At 45.9% G+C, this 19570-nt stretch overlaps 1 protein-coding gene across 5 annotated transcripts in view; it reads left to right on the top strand.

The window, feature by feature from the left end:
• Caln1 (calneuron 1) overlaps nucleotides 1-19570 on the top strand; it is a 494314-nt gene that overhangs the window by 301170 nt on the left and 173574 nt on the right. For all 5 annotated transcript variants that reach the window (XM_075977723.1, XM_075977713.1, XM_075977705.1 and 2 more), the window contains one exon: nucleotides 14690-14802. In XM_075977723.1, the coding sequence (XP_075833838.1) occupies nucleotides 14690-14802 (113 nt within the window). The remainder of the gene's footprint in view (nucleotides 1-14689; nucleotides 14803-19570) is intronic.

The following is a 19570-nucleotide window of genomic DNA, read 5'->3' as shown; positions in this document are numbered from 1 at the left end:
CTACATCTCTGGTGCTAGGATTATAAGCATGTGCTACCATACTTGTCTTTTTGTTGTTGTTGTTTTGTTTCTGGAGCAGGGTCTCATGTATAGCCTTTGCTGACCTGGAACTTGCTATGTAGGCCAGGCTGGCCTTGAACCCCAATGATCTACCTGCCTCTTCCTCTCAAGTACTGGGATTAAAGAAGTGTATCCGTAATACCAGATAAAATAATCCTAAACTATTTTACTGTATGTCAGGGTTCTGGGGATTGAATTCAGGTCCTGGTAAGCAGTTTGCTAAAGAAGCCATCATCCCAGGGCCTAAATTGGATGTATTTCTGATGAAGTGATAGTACTGACCATTCCCAATGGTGTTAGCTCCATTTTGATACTAACTTCTCTCTTTCTGAAGAACATTTTTAAAAAATGTTTAACAGTAACCCTGTTGGCAATGAATTTCTGTGCCCCTCCTCCCGTTTTCATTTGAAAATGTCTTTATTTCACCTTTGTTTTAGAAGGTTGATTTCACTGGATATAGAATTCTGGGTTGGCAGTTTTCTGTAGACATTAAAAAAAATGCTATTCCGTTTCCTTCTGTCTTCTGTGCTTTATGGGAAGAAGTCTGCAGACTTTTAAACCATCCCTTCCCCACTGGAAACACATCCTTTCTTTCCTGTCTGCTCTCGGGGCTTTTTTTTCTCACCAACTTTGCTTTTGGACAGTTTGATTATGGTGTGCCCAAAAATGCTTGTCTGCCATCCCTCTTTTCTCTCTCGCCCTTTATTGTTGTTGTTGTACGTGTGTGCAGGTGTACACATATGTAACTCGGAGAACAACTTAGGAGGTGGTTCTCTCTTTCCACCCTGTCAAGCGGGAGTCAGAGTGTCTCTTGTCTGTGCCACTCTGAGGGCTTCGGACCAGCTGGCTCATGGTCTTCTCCATGATTCTCCTGCCCATGCCTCCATCTCATTGTAGGAGTGCTGGGGTTATCATGTGTGCCATGGCATGTAGCTGTTACATAGGATTCTGTGGATAAGACCCAATGTCAGATTTACACAAGTGCTTTTACTTGATGAGCTGCATCCTTGGGTTCCCTCTCCCTCCCTGACTGCCTCCTTCTGCCCTCCCTTCCTAACTCTTTTTGTCTCTCTCCACCCCTCCTCCCTGCCCTCTCTCGTCTTCCCTCCCCACTCTCACCCCTCTTCCTTTCCCTTCCCTAGTCAGGTCTATCTAGCCCAGGTCTCTCTATGGAAAACATTGATGACCAGGGTGGCAATATTTAAGAACCAGAATGTGGTGGGATTCATGTTGATACTGTTTAGTGAGGCCTGTCTAAAGCAGAAGGAATGAGAGGGAAAGGAGGTGAAGGGGGTAAATGAGAAGGGAGGGGTGAAAGACAGAAGGGAGGTGAGAGAGGGGGAAAAGCTGATAAAGGGAGGAAGGAAAAGATGAGGATTAAGACATATCTGAGGCATTAATAAAGCACACTTTTGGGCTGTCTTTGTCAAGTTCACAATGAAGACTAAACATGACAGGTTGTAAACCTTGAAAAGTATGAACACACATGTGTAAGAGAAACACACACAGCCACGAGAGAGAGGCAGCGAGAGAGAGAAAGAGAGAGAGAGAGAGAGAGAGACAGACAGACAGACAGACAGAAAGATTCCTTGACATTCCAAAGAGTGTTTTGTTTATTTTCTAGGTAAAGACTTCTTTAAATAAAGGATTTAGTTTGTGTGTGTGTGTGTGTGTGTGTGTGTGTGTGTGTGTGTGTGTGTGTGTATAAATGCATGCCGGTACAGATGCACATGGAGGCAAAAAAAAAAGAGCATCAGATCTCCTGGACCAGGAGTTACAGTGTTTGTGAGCTGCCCAATACAGGTGCTAGGAACTGAATGTGGGTTCTCTGCAAGAGCAGCCAGTGCTCTTAACCAACCGCTGAGCCAGCTCTCCAGCCTCTGAAGACTTTCAAGTGACTGTCTAGCTCTTCCGAAAAAGATCTCTTTGAACTGCCTAATCTACTTCTCCTTTATTGGTTTAAAAATACATTTAAACTTGGATATTCAAAATCCAGGATGTAGTGCCTGCACTGCTGGACCGTATGCAAGCCAGGAACTAAGCTGGGGACTTAAAAACACACGCACACACAGACAGAGAGAGACATGGGGATACGGGTCGTCCTTGGCACAAGAGTGCCAAGAATGCCCACTTTATTGTGTTCAGGGGCAGCTTATATAGGGCTCTGGTCATGCCCCAGCTCTCTCAGGATCTTTCAGCTGCTCACCAGAACCCACTCCCCCTGCCATCAGGGTCTCGTGCTCAGAGCAGCTGCAGGCTGCTCAGAGCAGAGGAAAACAAGTTGTTTACAAGAAATTCAGGGTCTGGTGGTCTGCAGTTCCCAACACTAGAAAGTATGATGCTTAAATCCAAATTTAAAAGCTCAAATATTTAGTTTCAAGGTGATTCCAATGCCTTCTGCTGGGGCTGGGAGCTGCCCGTTTGCCAGTCGTGTGTTCTTTATTGAGAATGGCAGCTGGCTTTGCACAATGCTGGTCTTTTCATTGTTCTCCTTCTCCATCTCCCCTTCTCCTGTGTTTATTGTGTAGAGGCCAAAAGTCAACCTTGGGTGTCATTCCTCTGGTGCTAGTGGTCTTGTTATTTTGAGGCAGGGTCTCTCACCAACCTGGAAGTTTTCCAAGTAAGCTAGGCTGAATGACTGTGAGCCCCAAGGATGTGTCTGCCATCAGTTCTCAGGGGCTATTATTACAAGTGTGTGCCAAAGCACCAGGATGATGATGATGATGGTGGTGATGATGGTGATGGTGGTGATGATGATGATGGTGGTGATGATGGTGATGGTGGTGATGATGATGATAATGATGATGATGGTGATGGTGGTGATGATGATGATGATGGTGGTGATGATGATGATGATGGTGATGATGATGATTAGCAACATGAGTCCTAGTGATTGAACTCAGGTCATCAAGGTGGCAAGGCAGGCACTCTAAACTGAGTCATCTCTCCGAAATGCCTGATTTGTTTTTATGCACACCATTATCACAGAGGCTCTCCTGAAAAAGCTGTTTTCTCTACCTTTCTATTTCACGTCGAACACTTTGGAAGACAGTTGTATAACATCCTGGGTGATATCAGCTAGTACCAAATGACAGCTTCTGTATGATTGCTAAAGCTACAGATCCTAGGAGAAGTCACCAGGGTCCAGCTAATACCTTCCTGAGAAAAACTATGACCTCCCAGGGATTATTCCACATAAATGCTGAAGCATAGCAAAGGAGAAGTAGCTTACTGTTTTCCTTGCAAATGTGTTGAATGACATTTCTGAAAGCATGGGAGGCTACTCTGGAAGGGAAAGCAGGAGGTTCACAAGTTCAAGGCCAGAATAAACCACAGGGTGAGTTCAAGGCTATCTTGGGTGACTTAATTAGATCCTGCCTCAAAATTAAAATGTGAAAAAGAGGCCTAGGTGTGCGACTCAGGGGTAGAGAAGTTGTCTAGAGTCCTGCAGTGAGGGGCTAGGGGATATAACTCAGTGGTGTACTACTCGCCTTTGAATCCTCCACTGAGGGGCTGGGACATGTCTCAGTAGTGGTATCTGCCTAGAATCCCCCAGTGAGGGGCTGGAGTGTGGCTCAGTGATAAAACACCTGCCTAGAATCCCCCAGTAAGGCTGCAAAGGTAGCTCAGCAATAGAGCAACAATCTAGCATGCTTGAGGCCCTAGGTCTAGTGTTCAACACTCAAATACCCCTCTCCCCAAACAAGTAATGAAAAAGAGCAATATGAAATAAATGGATAGGAACATGTTATTTTAATTATTAAATGTGTGGATTTATAGGAAAATGCAAGGTGATCCACTGATGTTCATCTCTGGTATTGGGTTGAACTTTTATTTCTTATTTTTGTTCTTTATTCTCCCCTAAATTCCCCCACTATTATAAACGGTGCTGTGATGAACAGCACAGTGTAGAAATCTTTCCAATTTCTTAATCACATTCCTTAGGACGGATTCCAGAAAAAGAATGGCCAAATCAAAGGAAAATAACATTAGAGCAGAACTCTTGGCACAAACAGAACGGTCATCACGAAGACCCCGCCAATGCCCGTTCCCAGAAGTGTGAGAAGGCTCAGCCAACAGCCCCTTCCTCTCTTAATAAAACCTTAGCTTCCTGGGTGTGTGGGGAAATGCTCTTGTTACTGCTTTCATTTGCATTTATTTTCATATTATTGAACTTGGATGTTTTCCCTATGTTTCATGTTTATGTTTTTTCCTTTGTGAATTGTCTGATCTCATCCTTTATATTAATCTTCTAATGAAGTCCTTTGGCATTGAAAAATGCTAGCCCACTGCCAGGTTCTCTGCATAGCGTTGCGCCAGCTTATTGCTAAATGTTTAATTTAGTTCGTCATTATTTAACATGCACAGTGCATTATGAAGGTTTATTCTTTTGTGTTTTTTTTTCTAGCGGCATTAAGACTTTGTATTTGCTAGGCAGGTGCTCTACCACTGAACCTCACCCCAGCCCCTCACTGGGGGATTCTAGGCAGGTGCTCTACCACTGAGCCACACCCCAGCCCCTCACTGGGGGATTCTAGGCAGGTGCTCTACCACTGAGCCACACCCCAGCCCCTCACTGGGGGATTCTAGGCAGGGGCTCTACCACTGAACCTCACCCCAGCCCCTCACTGGAGGATTCTAGGCAGGGGCTCTACCACTGAGCCACACCCAGCCCCTCACTGGGGCATCCTAGGCAAGGGCACCATGGTGAGCTCTATTTCTAGCCTTCTTTTTACTTTTTCATCTTGATATGGTGTCTTACTAAATTAATAGTTTGCCCTTGAACTTATGATCTTTTTCTTCATAATGCCGAGTGGCTTATATTTTGAATATTTTATAATAAAATCCAGTGAAGAGCAAAACCCCTTTTCCTCCCCAAATCCTTATCTTCCCAGTACCATTTGTGAAAGAAGCCTTTCCCCCCACTCGGTGATTTGTTGCATTATCTGTATTTACTGTGGCTTATTTCCGAACCGCCTACTGTTATCTCCTACCCATTCTTACCTGAGAACATTTTTCATTATGCTAATTCTATAATACACGGTAGCATCAGATATAGATTTCCATCCTTAATTATTTTTCAAGTCTTTTCTGCCTGCTTATTCTTCCAAATGACCTGAAGCTTCATGGCGAGGCTGGGTGTGGTGATGCTCACCTGTCCTCCTGCACTTGGGAGGGCGAGACAGGGGGTTGCGGGTTTTAAGCTGTGGCGTGGTTGTGTGTGCACACGTACAAGGAGAGAATCTTAGCTGTCCTTTCTTAAGCACAGTTCAGTTAGAAAGAACTGAAAGGCACTGTCTCTTTGCCATGGAACTTTCCAAGCCGAGTAGACTGACTGGCCAATGCATCCTAGGGATGCTCCTGTCTGTCCCCATTTCCCCAGTGCCATAATCCTGGATTTTCACGTGAGTGTGGGAATCAGGTCTACATGCCTTTAGGAGAAGTACTTCACATCTCAGCCATGGCCCGTGCTCTGAAAGACGGTTTGTGTGATTCCACAGTGGGGTTACACCTTAGAGACTCACTGTCTGAGACAGCCTGTTTGCAGCTGTGCCATTTCCCTTCTTATAACAGATATCTGAATATTGAATTTTAAATCCTCGGTTGTCTCTCCTCCCAACTTAATTTCTAAAGGATGACAGCTATGCCTTCCCTGTCCCCTGCAGTGTCCCCAGGGTCTGGCACAATGGCTGGTTTGTAATGGGTTTGTGTATTTTTTAATTTAAATTAGAAGTTGCAGTTCTCTGACAATGGATATCAATGCCAGCGCATTGATGGTGCCCTTGCCTTGCCCCATGTGGAAGCCAGGCCCCGTTTTCTTCCACTCTGTCTGTTTCTATCTTTCCCAGTAGCTGCAGCCTTCTGTGTCTAGACATACCCTCATTCACAGAGGGCTGTATTCTTCCAGTCTGACCCTAAACTCTTCTCCTTTGTTCTTTAGAAGTGCTTCATTTCATTTTCTTCCCCTCCCTTTCTTCTTTCCTCTTTCACTCTCTCCCCTTTCTTCTTTTCTTTTTTCTTCACTTTCTCTTCCCCCTTCCCTTCTTTCTGATAGAATCTCAAGTATTCCAGGCTAGCCTCAAAGTCACTGTGTAGCCTATGAGAACCTTGAACTCTTGACCCTCCTGCTTCTGTCTCCCAGGGTGTTAGGTTTTGGATGGGGGCATGTGTTCAAGAGGGGCCCTGAGATGGATTACTAGGGAATAAAGTATTTTTAGAAAAGCTATTAATGCAGCTGATACTAAAGATATTAATGCAGGCAGGGAGCATGGTGGGTGCACCAAGAAGAGTCCAGGCCCCGGCCTCAGAAACAGAAAGCATGATGGGATGTCTTAAGGGAGGAATCAAAGTTTAGATGGCAGAAGTGCTTTTGCACTCTGAGGATGGGGATGGTTTCAGAGCAAAAGCCCACAGCCAGGCACTTTGATTCCCAGGCAGGAGGGAAGGAAGGGCCTTGGGAGCTGGATGTACGGCCACCAATACCAGACTTCCTACAATGTCTGTGAGCTGGAGATTCACAGAGAGTGTGCGGTGTCTGCGAAAGGAGGGAGAGTTGCCACAGGTAGTGTGAGCTCAGCAGAAGCGAGGTTCTAAATGATTTCCTTACACAGAATGCCAGAATAAGAGGCCTTACCACTACACTCAGTTTCCATAATTTTGATGGCACAAGCAAGGGCTTTGTACATATTAGGCTAACACTCTACCAACCAAGCTGCATCCCCAGCATCCAAATGTCTCTTAAGCCTTCTCCTCTGGGAGTGAGTAATTGGGGAGCTGATTTTTATTGTATTCAGGTATACATTGTGCCTCTCCTCTCTTTGGCACTGGTCTCTGTGTTATTTCTGTTTTCAATTGCTTACCTGAAGACGAGGTTGACCATAGACTGACCACTGGTGAGTGTGTTTATCATGGACCATCTTTCCTTCTCTTGTTGGTCTTAGAATGATCCAGCTGTTGGGTTGTAGCATGCATAGCTGCTTGGGGGTAGCTAGTAAGTAGTGAGTAAAAGAATGCTGGCTGGGATGTGGTACACATGTCTGTAATCCCAGCCCTCAGGAGGCCGAGGCAAGGGGATTGTGAGTTAGAGGATGTCCTGAACTACATATTCAGACCTTGTCTCCAACACACGTGCACACACACACACACACACACACACACACACACACTAACTCTCACACACATACATACACACCTACAATCCCTACACATACTCACTCGCCCACATGCCTACACACACACACACACACACACTAACTCTCACACACATACATACACACCTACATTCCCTACACATACTCACTCACCCACATGCCTACACACACACACACACACACACACACACACACACACACAACACAGAGCTCTCAACAGGATTTTTCTCCCATCTTCCACTTGTCAGTTCTTTAAATCTGATAACATAGGAGGGTTATGATTAAATGATAGGTTAAGATTTATATATTGATAAGCAATATATTAAAACAGAGGGGCTAGGGAGAGGGTTCAGCATGTAATGCACTTGTCACATACACAGGAAGACCGCAGTTTGTTCCCGGCACACATATAAATGCTGGACAGGTACAGTGACCTACCTATAATCCAATACTTGGTAGGCAGAGGCAGGGGAATGCCCAAAGCTACCCTGACTAGCAAAATCAGTGTGCTTTATTGAGAGCCCTTGCCTCAGGTTATAAGGTAGGGACCAATCAATGAAGACACCCAAGGTCAACTTTTGCCCTTCACACTCACATATGTTTGTGAATGTGCATCCGCACACACATGCGTACCTCCCCACGGGAACATACATTGTCCCCCACTCCACACACATATAAAAGAGAGCGAGAACACCCAACATGCATTGCACCTTAGTTCCTGCCCACCCCCATCTCCTTTGAGCCCTTCACAGAAGGGGACTAGAATCCATGGTCCGACTCATTCTGGATTATCTTGGGATCCAGTTCTGCGTTCTCCCCTTGTTAGGGTCTGGATATGAAATGGCCCCAATTGGCTCATGTGTTTTAACACTTGGTTGTTTGGGGATGTTGTGGCACCTTTAAGAGCCAAGACATGGCTGTTGAGCCATCACCGGGTTTAGGCTTTGAAAATTATAACCCTGTACAAGGCCCAGCCTTTCTCTATCTCCTGGTCCGCCTCGGTGTGAGAAAGCTGTACTCTAAGCTCTGGCTGCTAGAATCAAGTGTGTCTTAGCTGCCGTGCCTTTCCCCGTAAGACTCATCGATCACATCCCCTTAGACTACAAGCCAAAGTAAAGACTTTGTCCCTCAAGTAAGCTTCAGTTGACCATGAAGATTGGCCCTCATACCTTGTTTCCCTTACAGCTTGCTAGGCTCCTACCCCTTCGACGGTTTATTGAAAACTATTGCGGACAGCATCTTGGGAGCCTGTGGCAGCAGTACAGTGATTTTACGGATCCTCCATGGTCCTAAGTAGTGGCTTGTTAAGCTTCTACAGCCTGGAATAGGAATATGCCGACCGTACATATTTGTCACCCTGGGGCGGATTTCACAGATTGGAATGGATACTCAGACACGTCTTTTACACGTCCCTCTCCACTGTCACCTCATTACCCGTCAGTGCTCACCAACTTTGGTCTCGGTCTATTCCTTTCCTTCCTTTAATATTTCCAGTGAGTTTATGATTCTTTTCCATCTTCCTGGAAAGTTCAGCTGGCTGTTTTTAATGAGCAGTGTGCAGTCCTGCCCCCCACCCCCGCTGCTTCGCGCCCTAGTTCAAGTTTATTACTTTGACTCACATAGCGGTAGGAGTCCAGAAGATGCGGTCCTCGGCTGGCTGGCTTCCCATACCTCTTGCTAAGTGGATCACGATGGAAGGGGAAGCTACTGAAGGGAGGACCAGCTTGGAATGAGTGAGCTTCATTCTTTCTGCATTTCCTTTCTTAGTCAAGATTGTATAAAGCTGTTGCTAAGTAAAAGAACTTACCACTAGCCTGGTGAGATAGCTCAGTGGATAAAGGTGTGAGTCACCCAAGCCTGATGATCTGAGTTTGACTCCTGGGACCCACATGATGGGAGGGTGGAAACTGGCCCCCGCCAGCTGACCTCTGACCTCCACACATGCTTGGGTACCTACTCTGCTCCCCTCAAATGCAATTTTTAAAATATTACAGTTAAGAATCCTTTGTAAGGCAAAATAAGATGAATTTAGGTTTGTCTCATGTCTGTTTGTATACCTTCTTATTATTTTTTTAAATCTGGATCCCTGGCCCTCCTGTGCGTGGAATCTAGATTTGTAAAATAAGGCATGAAAGTAGACGGAGATTATTTGGTGAGAGAAACTGGACCAGAAGGAGGAGAGGGGAGGGCAATCATCTTATGTGTGTCTGAAAAGTCTCAAGGTGACTCTATTATTTTGCATATTATATGCTAATAAATAAATAAATAGGTAATCCCCATGTAGCCTGGAAAGATGACTCGGTTGGGAAAGTGCCTGCCACCAGGATCTGAGTTTGAATCCTTAGCACCAATATAAAAAGCAGCAATCAATGGTTGTAATCCCAACACAGGGCAGGCAATGAGTGACGGCAACATGGGGGAGGCAGAGACCAGAGGATCCCAGGCAGTCTAGCAGAACTGGGGTGCGCCAGGCTCAGTGAGAGACCCTGTTTCAGATAAACAAGGTGGAGATAAATTGAGGACAGACATCGACGTTGGCCTTTGGTCTCCTCAAACATGCACGCACACACACATACACATATACCATACACATGCATACAAACCTGCACGGGAACCTTCTGCACTTCAGAAAAGGTGACTGGTCTAGAAATTCCACACTTACCTTTGGGGACACCCGATACTGGCTGTTTGCGGTGACCCTGTCCTCATTAGACTTGTTTATCAGACCAAGTCTTTTCGGGGTAGAAGAAATTTGAGTTGTGCACTGGCTTGTGCGTGAGTGTCCTGGATCCTCTGGGAACCGACCATCTGTGAGGATGGCTAAGGATGCTCTGTGCAGGCAGAGCAATCTGGGGAGCATGTGGCTTTTAGACAGTGGCCATTTACATTAAAATTCCCAAAGGTCACCTTTCCCAATTTCTCATCAAAACCTTTCCTTGGGGCTAAGAGCAGAAAACCTTATAACTCTCAGATTCTGGAGAGCAACATGAACCTTATCAAGATGCATGCTGGGGTCTCTGATGCAGAGGGGGTGTGGTCTGCTGCAGAGTTAATACTGGCATCCTAAATGAGCCCTTGCTCAGTAGGTCGGTCGTGTGCTGTCTCTCTGGCATCTTTCCACTCATTACTTTTAACCCCTTCTTGCCTAATTTTTACCACTGGTAAGAAATGAATTGGGAGAATTCTTCATAGTGTTGGATTTGAAATAAGTTTATGTAATACTCGTATACCGGGCATCTAGAAAATGCCACACAACTATCTCCTCTTTCTTATTACCCTTTTCAATGAGTAAGCAAAACCCATAGGAATAAGAGTCATTTCAAAGATTTATTTTGTATTCCAGTTTTGTACACTTGTGTGTGTGGCAGGAGTGTGCCTGTGCACATGCTTGCAGATGCTCTCAGAGTCCAGAAGAGGGCGTCAGATCCTCTGGAGCTCCAGTTAAAGCTGTTTGTGAGCCACCTGCTTTGGCTGTTGCTGGCTGAATCTAAGCCTTCTGGAAGAATAGTGGGTGCTCTTAACCCCTAAACCATCTTCCCAGCCCATGAGGCAGCCATTTCTGTGTGTGTATGTGTGTGTGTGTGTGTGTGTGTGTGTATGTGTGTGTTCTTGCATGTTGGGGAGTGCAAGGTTGTGCTGAGCTTGTTCTGGGGAACCCCTGTCTTCACCTTCCCAGGCTTAGGCAGCCATGCTTTCTGGGAACCCAAACTCACACCATGCTTGCAAGGCAAGCACTTTAATTACTAAGCCATCTCTAGTTCCTCCAGGCAGACTACGATTTGTAAGTGGTAAATGAGCTGCTTGTTTTTTCCTGGGCCAAGGTAGAGCTTAGAAACATCACTTCTACTGGTCGGCTTCTGCTCGGATGGGGACTTTGGCCCCAAATAGCATCTACTCGTGTGCTGCCTGGTGCTGGAGTGAGTGGGACCAGCACTCCCAGAGGATCCTTGAGATGCACAGTGCTTTGCTCCTCTGATCCTCTGCTGCAGGTGGAGAAGTAGGTGGTCCCTCCTCTCTTAAACGAAAGGTGCATTTTCCAAACAGTTTTATTTTCCCCAGGATGAGAAGCATGGGCAAGTCAGCCACCTTGTTGGCCTTGCAAGTGGGAGAGAACAGCGCCCACTAGCCCATGAACAGGGATGTGACTGTCCAGCATCTTAAGATCTCGTAAGGTCTGCACACAAAGAGACCTGTGTCCTTGAGCTGATGCTTAAAGACTTTATAAATGTCAGAGCTCACCTTGGGTGAGTCAGGATGGTGACTCTGAGCTGTGTCTACACAGGGAATGTTGGAGCCAGTGCTTCTTAATGCTCTTTCCTACTTCTCTTCTTCCATCTTCTTCTCCCCTCCTTAATCTTCATACTATACTCGCCTCCTTCCTTTTCTTTCTCCTCTTCCCTTCCCAGTTCCTCCTCCTGTTTCATCTGCCTTCTTCCTCTCCTGTCTTTTCTTCCTTTTCCTTACTCTTCTTCTTCCTCTTTTCCTACCTAACCTTTTCCCTGCTTCTTCTTTCTCCTCTTTTTCAGTTTTCCATTCTTCCTCCTTTCCTCTCTTCTTGTTTCTTCTCTTGCTGTCTTGATAGATCCTATTTATACCCAAGAATAAATATACCAGGAATGCATCAGAAGGCATCGTTCTGTGTCTTGGCCAGCACTGGGGGAGATTTCTGTTTAGAAGTACTTGCTAATCTGAACTCCTTGTTTGTGTGCACATCCTTAACACACCAGCAAGGGTGAAATCCCAGCTCCCTCTGTCTTGTCAAATGGTGAGAGAAAAAATGATTTCCACTCAGCAGTTCACTGACTGCTCCACCTCATTTGGTGGATTAATCTTCCCTTTCCCGCCGGCTTGCCACACCTCCCTGATCCTCCCAGAAGATCCATCTATGAGAAAATGTGTTCCTGGACTATCTGTACGGAGTTATTGACATCTTGATGATGACAATCACCTGGCCTTTGGGCATAGGTTTTGAATGAGTGCTCTTTGGATACACAGATATTCGGAGAGTAGATTAATCTTCGACTCTGAATTTTGGCACACTGCTATGTGTGTGTTCACTATCTGGAGCTAAGATAAGGCTGTGTCACCAGTTTAAACAGTTCTAAGGGTCCCTAATGCCATGCTGACAACTTGCTGAGGGTCACTCAATGCCCTGAAGGTTCACGTTGGCCTGTGAAGTTGACTTGACAGCACCCTCTGGTTAGCATCAGCTCTGGCATGGAGAAACACGGGTGATACTTAGCTGACCAAAGGGAAGACAAGAGACATCGCTTACTTATTCTACAAGGACATACTGAATAGCTGTTCTGGCAATCAATGTGCATAGATGTCTCAAGCCTTGTTGGGTGACTTTTCCTGGTGAGGCATGAACAGTATGTTTGTCCCAAATGGAGCACAGATGACAAACCAAAGACTGATTCCACTGTAGTCTACTTTTGGGAACCAGTGAGTTGGGATTACTTACAGGAGCTTGAGGGACTCAAAGCAGTTGCATCACCAAAAGTCTGCCCAGCATGGGCAAGGACTCATAACAGCTTCATCCCTGCGGCTCCTGCACTCAGTTAACAGGTTGGAAACATGCCCTGCCCCAGCCTAGGAACTGCTTATGTAACATTGACAGGGGTTTTTTGAGTCTTGTAAGTTCTAGGGACTTTCTTTGCCATGTAAGTTTTGTTGACTTCTTCTAGTCTTAATGACTCTCCCTCCTAGAGGGAATGTTTCATTTCAGAGGAAATAGTTATTCAACTGATTTGGTCTCTTTCCCTACATAATTCAGTTCAGGTGCGAGTCCCACAGTCCATAACTGGAGCACAATAAAACAACTGAGCATCATAGCTCCTCCTCTGAGAACAAGGTGCCAGGTGGACCATGGGTAAAGACATCCCCAGGGGCCATAGCAACCGGTACATGGAACGGTGAAAGCAACACGTTACTCTTTATGCAATGGTGGGGATGGAGGGATTACTAAAGAGATAAGCAGGCTTGGCGGTTACGTTGAGGTGTTTTTCTTGGTTTTAGGTCAAACTATCACTGAAGTTTGTAAAGCAGTATTGAATTATCTTTGGGGAAAGTAACCTCCAATTCTATGGAAGATTAGGTTTGGAGACAGCATTATGGTGTCATAATCCCAAATGCAGGTGTTGATTCTTGACTGCATTATCCCACCAAGCTTGTTGTGGAGCACGCACAAAGCCATGGGTCCAGCCCTAGCACCGAGTAAACTCAGCATGATGGCACACACATGTGCTCCTAACACTTGGGGAATGGGATGGGATGAGATGAGCGGACATTAGTGTCACCCTCAGCTCCATTCTAAGTCTGAGCCGGTCCTAGCTACATGAGACATCCAACAACAACAACAACAATCTTACAGGTTGTTTTTCAAGAGAGGAGTGGAAATTCATACTATTATATATACTATTTCTTGCCACTTTCTTGTGATACTTTGATGTTTTAAAACAAAGCGGGCATTGGTAGTGAAGACCTGTTATTCATGAGCCTAGGCTGAAGGCTTGCAAGTTGAAGGTCATGTCTCTAAACAAAAAGTATAAAGAGGGCTAGGGATGCTGCTCAGAGATAGAGGGGATGGAATTGGGGTGTGGCTCAGCTCTTGTGTGGTTATGTAGAATCCTCCAATGAGAGCCTAGGGCTGTGGTCCAGAGGTAGGGTGGTGCCTACCTGGAATATGTGGGTGAATTTGGTTTAGTATAGTCTTAGGGTTTCTATTGCTGTGATAAAACACCGTGACCGAAAATAAGTTGGGAAAGAAAGGTTTTATTTCAACTTATATGTCGGGATCATAATCAGTCATGAAGGGAAGTCAGGGAAGAAGCCTGAACTTGGAGATAGGCACTGAAGCAGAGACCCGGAGGAGTGCTGCTTACTGGCTTGCTCCTCATGGCTTGCTCAGCTTGCTTGCTTATACCATCCAGGGCCACCTTCCTAGGGGGTAGCATCACCTACAGTGGGGTAAACTCTCCCACATCAACCATTAATCAAGGAAATGCCTCGCGGATTTGGCTACAGACCTATCTTCTGTGGACATTTTCTCAATTGTTTTCTCTTCCCAAAGAAGCTTGATTCAAGTGAACAGCAACAATTTCACCTACCTAGGACAAGTACCTATCTAAATTCCTTCTGTGGGGAGTTGGGGTTATGGCTCAGTGGTAGAATGCTTTTCTAGAATTTCCCAGTAAGGGGGTGGGGTTGTGACTTAGGGGTGAACACTTGCCTAGAATCCCCCAGTGAGGGGCTAGGGGCTCAGTGGTAGAACACCTTCCTAGGATGCTTGGGCATCTGGGTTCAATTGCCAAAATTGGGAAAAAATTAACCAGTGTTAAACAATTATCATTTACATCACCAGCTGTTTTTATTATATTTAGGTCATGTCAAGGAGAAAAAGCAGAGGTGTTGCTGCATCAGAGGCTGTTGATCACACTTCTGGTACTTTTCCACTCATACCTCTTTTCTTCTTCCAGGAGACGGGCAGGTGGATTTTGATGAATTCATGACAATTCTTGGGCCCAAGCTGGTGTCATCAGAAGGTCGTGATGGTTTCCTTGGAAATACGATAGACAGCATCTTCTGGCAGGTAAGTGAGATATTCATATACGATTCAGTCTGGCAGTACCATGCCTTTTAGGATGAGCTGACTTTGACTATGAAGTCTTGAGTGTCTCTTCAGACTGAAGTGACCTCTCTTGGACTGGAGTGATGGGTGCTCTTCGAATCGGATGTCTCAGTTGAAGTCTACGCCATTCTCAGTTCGGGCTTAGGGAAGTGTGCTGTCTCCTTGTATCTTTTCCTTGGAGCAGAGAGAGTCTGAATTTGTGGGAGTGAAGTTCTTCCAAGTCCAACTCGTGAGAGGCTTTGTCTTGGGGACCTTGAAAAGGGGACATTGGTGGTATCTATGAAAATTCTTTCTTTGGGTTAACTCCCTGAATGTTCTCAGTTTAGGGGTTCAAGAGAGACACTGAGACAGGTTATCCTTTTAGGTAAGAGGGTCATTGGGAGAGTTGCTAACGCCTTAGGTGAACAGGCGTTAGAGGAGTTCTGAGGAGAATTTGGTTCCATGAGCCAGAGTGGAGGTGTTGGTCCTATGCCATGTGCTCGCTGAGGGCTTTGTAGCATATGCTCGCAGTCAGATTGTGTCTGCCTCAGTGGTAGAAGTTGGTCTCTCTAGTTACTGTGTGCCCATTACATTGGGCGTGATTCCTGTAGTGTCCGGTTGCTTAGGGTGTTCAGTAAACTTCCTCTGGGAAAGAAGGGTTGCAGATTTCTCAGACGATCACAACATGGTGGCTTCGTTTCCTCTACAGCAGCTTTGAGGTGTGTGCAGGTGAGCTTACCCTGAGATTCCCTGCTGACAGTGTATCTGGTAGCTCGTGTTGGATCCCATCAGCACTGAGGCTCTTCATATGACGTGACGGCCTTATCTAAGGGCCTGCTTCCAATGCTGTCAATTTACTGTCTTGTGAATTCTGGTTGGAGATTACTGATGCCTACATTCTAATTATTAGAGTGCCACTTAATCACTTTTACATCACTTCTCTGTTCTAAAATGTAACCGTTATTTCATGGTTATGGAATTGGGGGAATGAGTTATTAATCTTTGCTTTTAAAACATGAGCCGGACGAGTTGTCAAGTTCAATCGAATTGAATTTCTTTTTAGGTGTCTAAAACACGACTGAAACCAGGCAGTGTGGAATATACCTGGAGTCTTAGTACTCAGGAGACTGGAGCAGGAGGGTTGCTATGAATTTGAAGCCAGCCTGAGCTACAAAGTTTACAGGGTGTGAGACTCTGTCTCCCAAAACCAAAAACCAAACTAAAATAATAGCAAACAAAAAGAAAAATTAGGAAAGAGTAAATTTTAAAAAAATACAAGCACCATCCGAGCACAGCATTTTTTTGATTTCTTAATAGAGTTTTTTTTTTTCAGTAACTGTATTTTCCTAAGACAGATTAGCAATCCTTTTCCCCATCTCTCTTCTTACTCTGGTACTCCTCATCTATCACACAGGCAATAAGTATACAAATACCTTTGGCTGTGCCAATAATAGATGACAGACCCAATTGGAGGAAGAAAGATTCACTTTGGCTCCCTGTCTCAGAGGGTTCAGATGGTCACTTGGCTCCCTGTCTCAGAGGATTCAGATGGCCACTTGGCTCTCTGTGTTTGGGCAGGACGTGGGAGCACACGGCACAGGAGGTATTTTCCTTCACTTTACAGGGACAGGAAGCAGAGAGCAAAGCAGGAAGGGGCTGGGCATCATGTCCCCCAAGGACCTTACTCTAATGACTTATCTTCTCAAGATCCCATAACATCTAAAATAGAGCCATCTCAGAGAGGAAGGAAGGAACTGTGGGAGCAGATCCATATCTTACATGGAGGCCCCAATTCTCCACAGATTCTTCACAGTGTGGCATCTCCAGGACCAGGCCATGGCCACATTTTCTGACGGGACACTGACTCTCTTTAGCATGGTCCTGCCATGCTAGCTAATATGATTGCAGATTATCTATGGGTTTGTTACACCGTAGGTCTTCCACCCCTGGAGTGATAAGATGGGTGAGCAAAGTGAACCAAGGGGGAAATTGTATCTAAGATTATTTATTTTATGTATTTTGTGTGACTGCATGCGAGTGAGTGTGTGTGAACAGAAGTGTCCTTTGGGAGCCATTGACTTTTGTTCTTTGGAGCTGGTCTCTCACTGGCCTGGAATTCACTGATTCAGCTAGCCTGACCATCAACAAGCTCTCGGGACCTTCCTATTTCAGCCTCCCCCAGTTGCTCAGATTATAAACTCAGGACACTATACACAGGTTTTGTTTTGTTTTGTTTGCTTTGTTTTGTGGGTGGGGGGAGTCTGAGAATCAAACTCAGGTCCTCCTGCTTGTAAGGCAAGCACTTTACCAACCAAGCCAATCTCCCCATCCCCACTTTGTAATATTTAAATGGGTCCTGGCATGCTGAGGCTTGCGATTATGTCTTCCCTCTCCAGCAGTTACTTCCCCAACTAGCAAACAAGCAGAGGAACAGACTTCGGTCCCCAACAGCCATGCTTCGCTGCCCGGTCACTGAGAGAAGTCACATGAGGAAACTGTGAAACAGCTGCCACAGCCATCCCTGCGGGGAGAGATGCTCACAGCCTTTACGCTTGGGTGGCTAGGGGAGGGGGCATTAAGACGAGGCCATGCACCTGTGTGCACACACAAATGGTACGTCTGCATGAATGTATCTATCTAGTCCACAACAATGGTCGATAGTCTAAGAAAGGAGCAGAAAGGCAGGTTTCTGCCTCTAGTATTCCAGGATGGGGTAGTGCTGTAGAAAGGACACCAGGCCAAGAGACTGGCACCTCTTCCTGTCATAGCTGGTATCTGGTATCTAGTTCTCACAGAAGCAAAGGTACTTGGACTCAGCCGTGGCTCCTCACATGGCATCATAATCGAGGAGTAGAAGATTGCAATGAGTATCTGGCAAGTCGCACGGTCTCAGTGGGTCATGAATTTGCGAGTAGCCCAGCTGGGTACTTTGGCTGTGGTTCTCTCAGTGGCTTGCCCTCGGGATGCCTGCGGTGGTCATTAGAAGGCTTGGCTGAGGCACAGGGACGTACTTTCGGCTGCCTCGATGCCCTACCTGGCAACCTGTCCTCAGGTCCCCACCAAAGGGCCTCTCCATTGTGCCATTTGAGCATCTTGACGTGACGCTGGCCTCTCTTAAAGCAAAGAGAGGGTCGAAGAGAGTGCAGTGCGGACTTTAAGACTTAGTTTGTGTGTTAGTGTGTGTGCATTCCATTGTGCACATGTGTGTAAGTGTTCTCAGTGTGCACATGTGTGTATGTGTTCCAGTGTGCACATGTGTGTATGTGTTCCCAGTGTACACGTGTGTTCTCAGTGTGCACATGTGTGTATGTGTTCCCAGTGTACACGTGTGTTCTCAGTGTGCACATGTGTGTATGTGTTCTCAGTGTGCACATGTGTTCTCAGTGTGCACATGTGTGTATGTGTTCTCAGTGTGCACATGTGTGTATGTGTTCCAGTGTGCACATATGTGTGTGGAGACTGGAAGTGAGCTTCAGGCATTGTTCCCCAGCATCTGGCCACTTAGTTATATGGCAAAGTCTCTCACTGGGGCTTATCAATTAGGCTAGACCAACTGGGTAGAAAGTCTCAAGGATCCACCTGTCCCTGCCTCCCCCATCGCAGAATCACAAGGACGTACCTGCCCCGCTTTTAATGTGTAACATGACTGCTGGGAAGTGATCTGGGGCCCACAGGCTTGCTAAGCAAGGACTTAGTGACTGAGCTATCCCCCAGCCCAAGTTTCCACTCCTGATCTGATATTGCTGCCACAAGCCTTGCTTTCTCTCAAGCTTTGAATTCCTCCTACCTTAGAGAACACCCAAAGGTAGGGATGCTCTTCTCTACATCCTGGACAAGAAGTCTGAGTAAGCACTGAGCTCAGCTTCCTAATTAAATCTGTTTTCTGATGTTCTTGCCTTCCTGGTGTTCTAGCCTACATTGCCAAGGGTAAAATAAAATCAAGTATGATTCTATAAAAAAAAAGCAACTGTTTATCACTTGGTAATAGTCCTAAAATTATGACGTACTGCATTGCTGCATTTGGGCAGGGAACTGGTATTGGTGATGGTGGGATGTAACTTACTCTACCCACGGCTTCCTTCCTAAAGGTCATAGCCTGCAAGTCATGTTCTAGATGATCTGTCTAATCCAATGAGGGTATCCTGTGCTTGTGTGTGAGACTCGGAGTCCCTGACATCCAGTATAGGACCCTCTTAGATAGCAAGTTATAACTTGTAAAACTGGTGTATGTGTGTGGCTGTATACATATAGAGCCCAAAGGCGACCTCGGGTGTTGTCCTACATCCCCCGTCCCCATACAGGGTCTCTCACGGGCTTGCCAATCACCATAGGCTAATGGGCCAGTGAGTCTCTGCTGCTTCAGTGCTGGGGTTCTACAAGCACCTGCTACCACACCTGGAGATTTGCAAGGGTCCTGGGAGTGGAATTCTGGTCCTCCTGTTTGCACAGCAAATGCTTTAGCAACTGAGCTATCTCCCCTGCCAGAGCTTTTGTTATCTTTTGGCGACGGGGTCCTGATGTGTATCTAATTCTGTTGCCTCAGCCCCGAATGCTGGAATTATAGACACCTACCACCACACTGAGCTGAGAACTTTGGAAACTTTACTGTAGTCTTCCCCTTTCCGTGTATCAGATTTCAGGGTATTTTAGGTTATTGCGGGATATTGTGAGGGAGGAAATGTGAAATTGTGTTTGAAGTTGACCTTGGGGCTTGATGCATTGCAGGGATGGGAAGGAAGAAAGGAAGAGG

Source organism: Microtus pennsylvanicus, chromosome 1 (assembly GCF_037038515.1).
Source record: "Microtus pennsylvanicus isolate mMicPen1 chromosome 1, mMicPen1.hap1, whole genome shotgun sequence".
Lineage (NCBI taxonomy): Eukaryota > Metazoa > Chordata > Mammalia > Rodentia > Cricetidae > Microtus > Microtus pennsylvanicus.
Note: the sequence above shows the minus strand (reverse complement) of the source record. Positions and strands in the feature narration are given on the sequence as shown.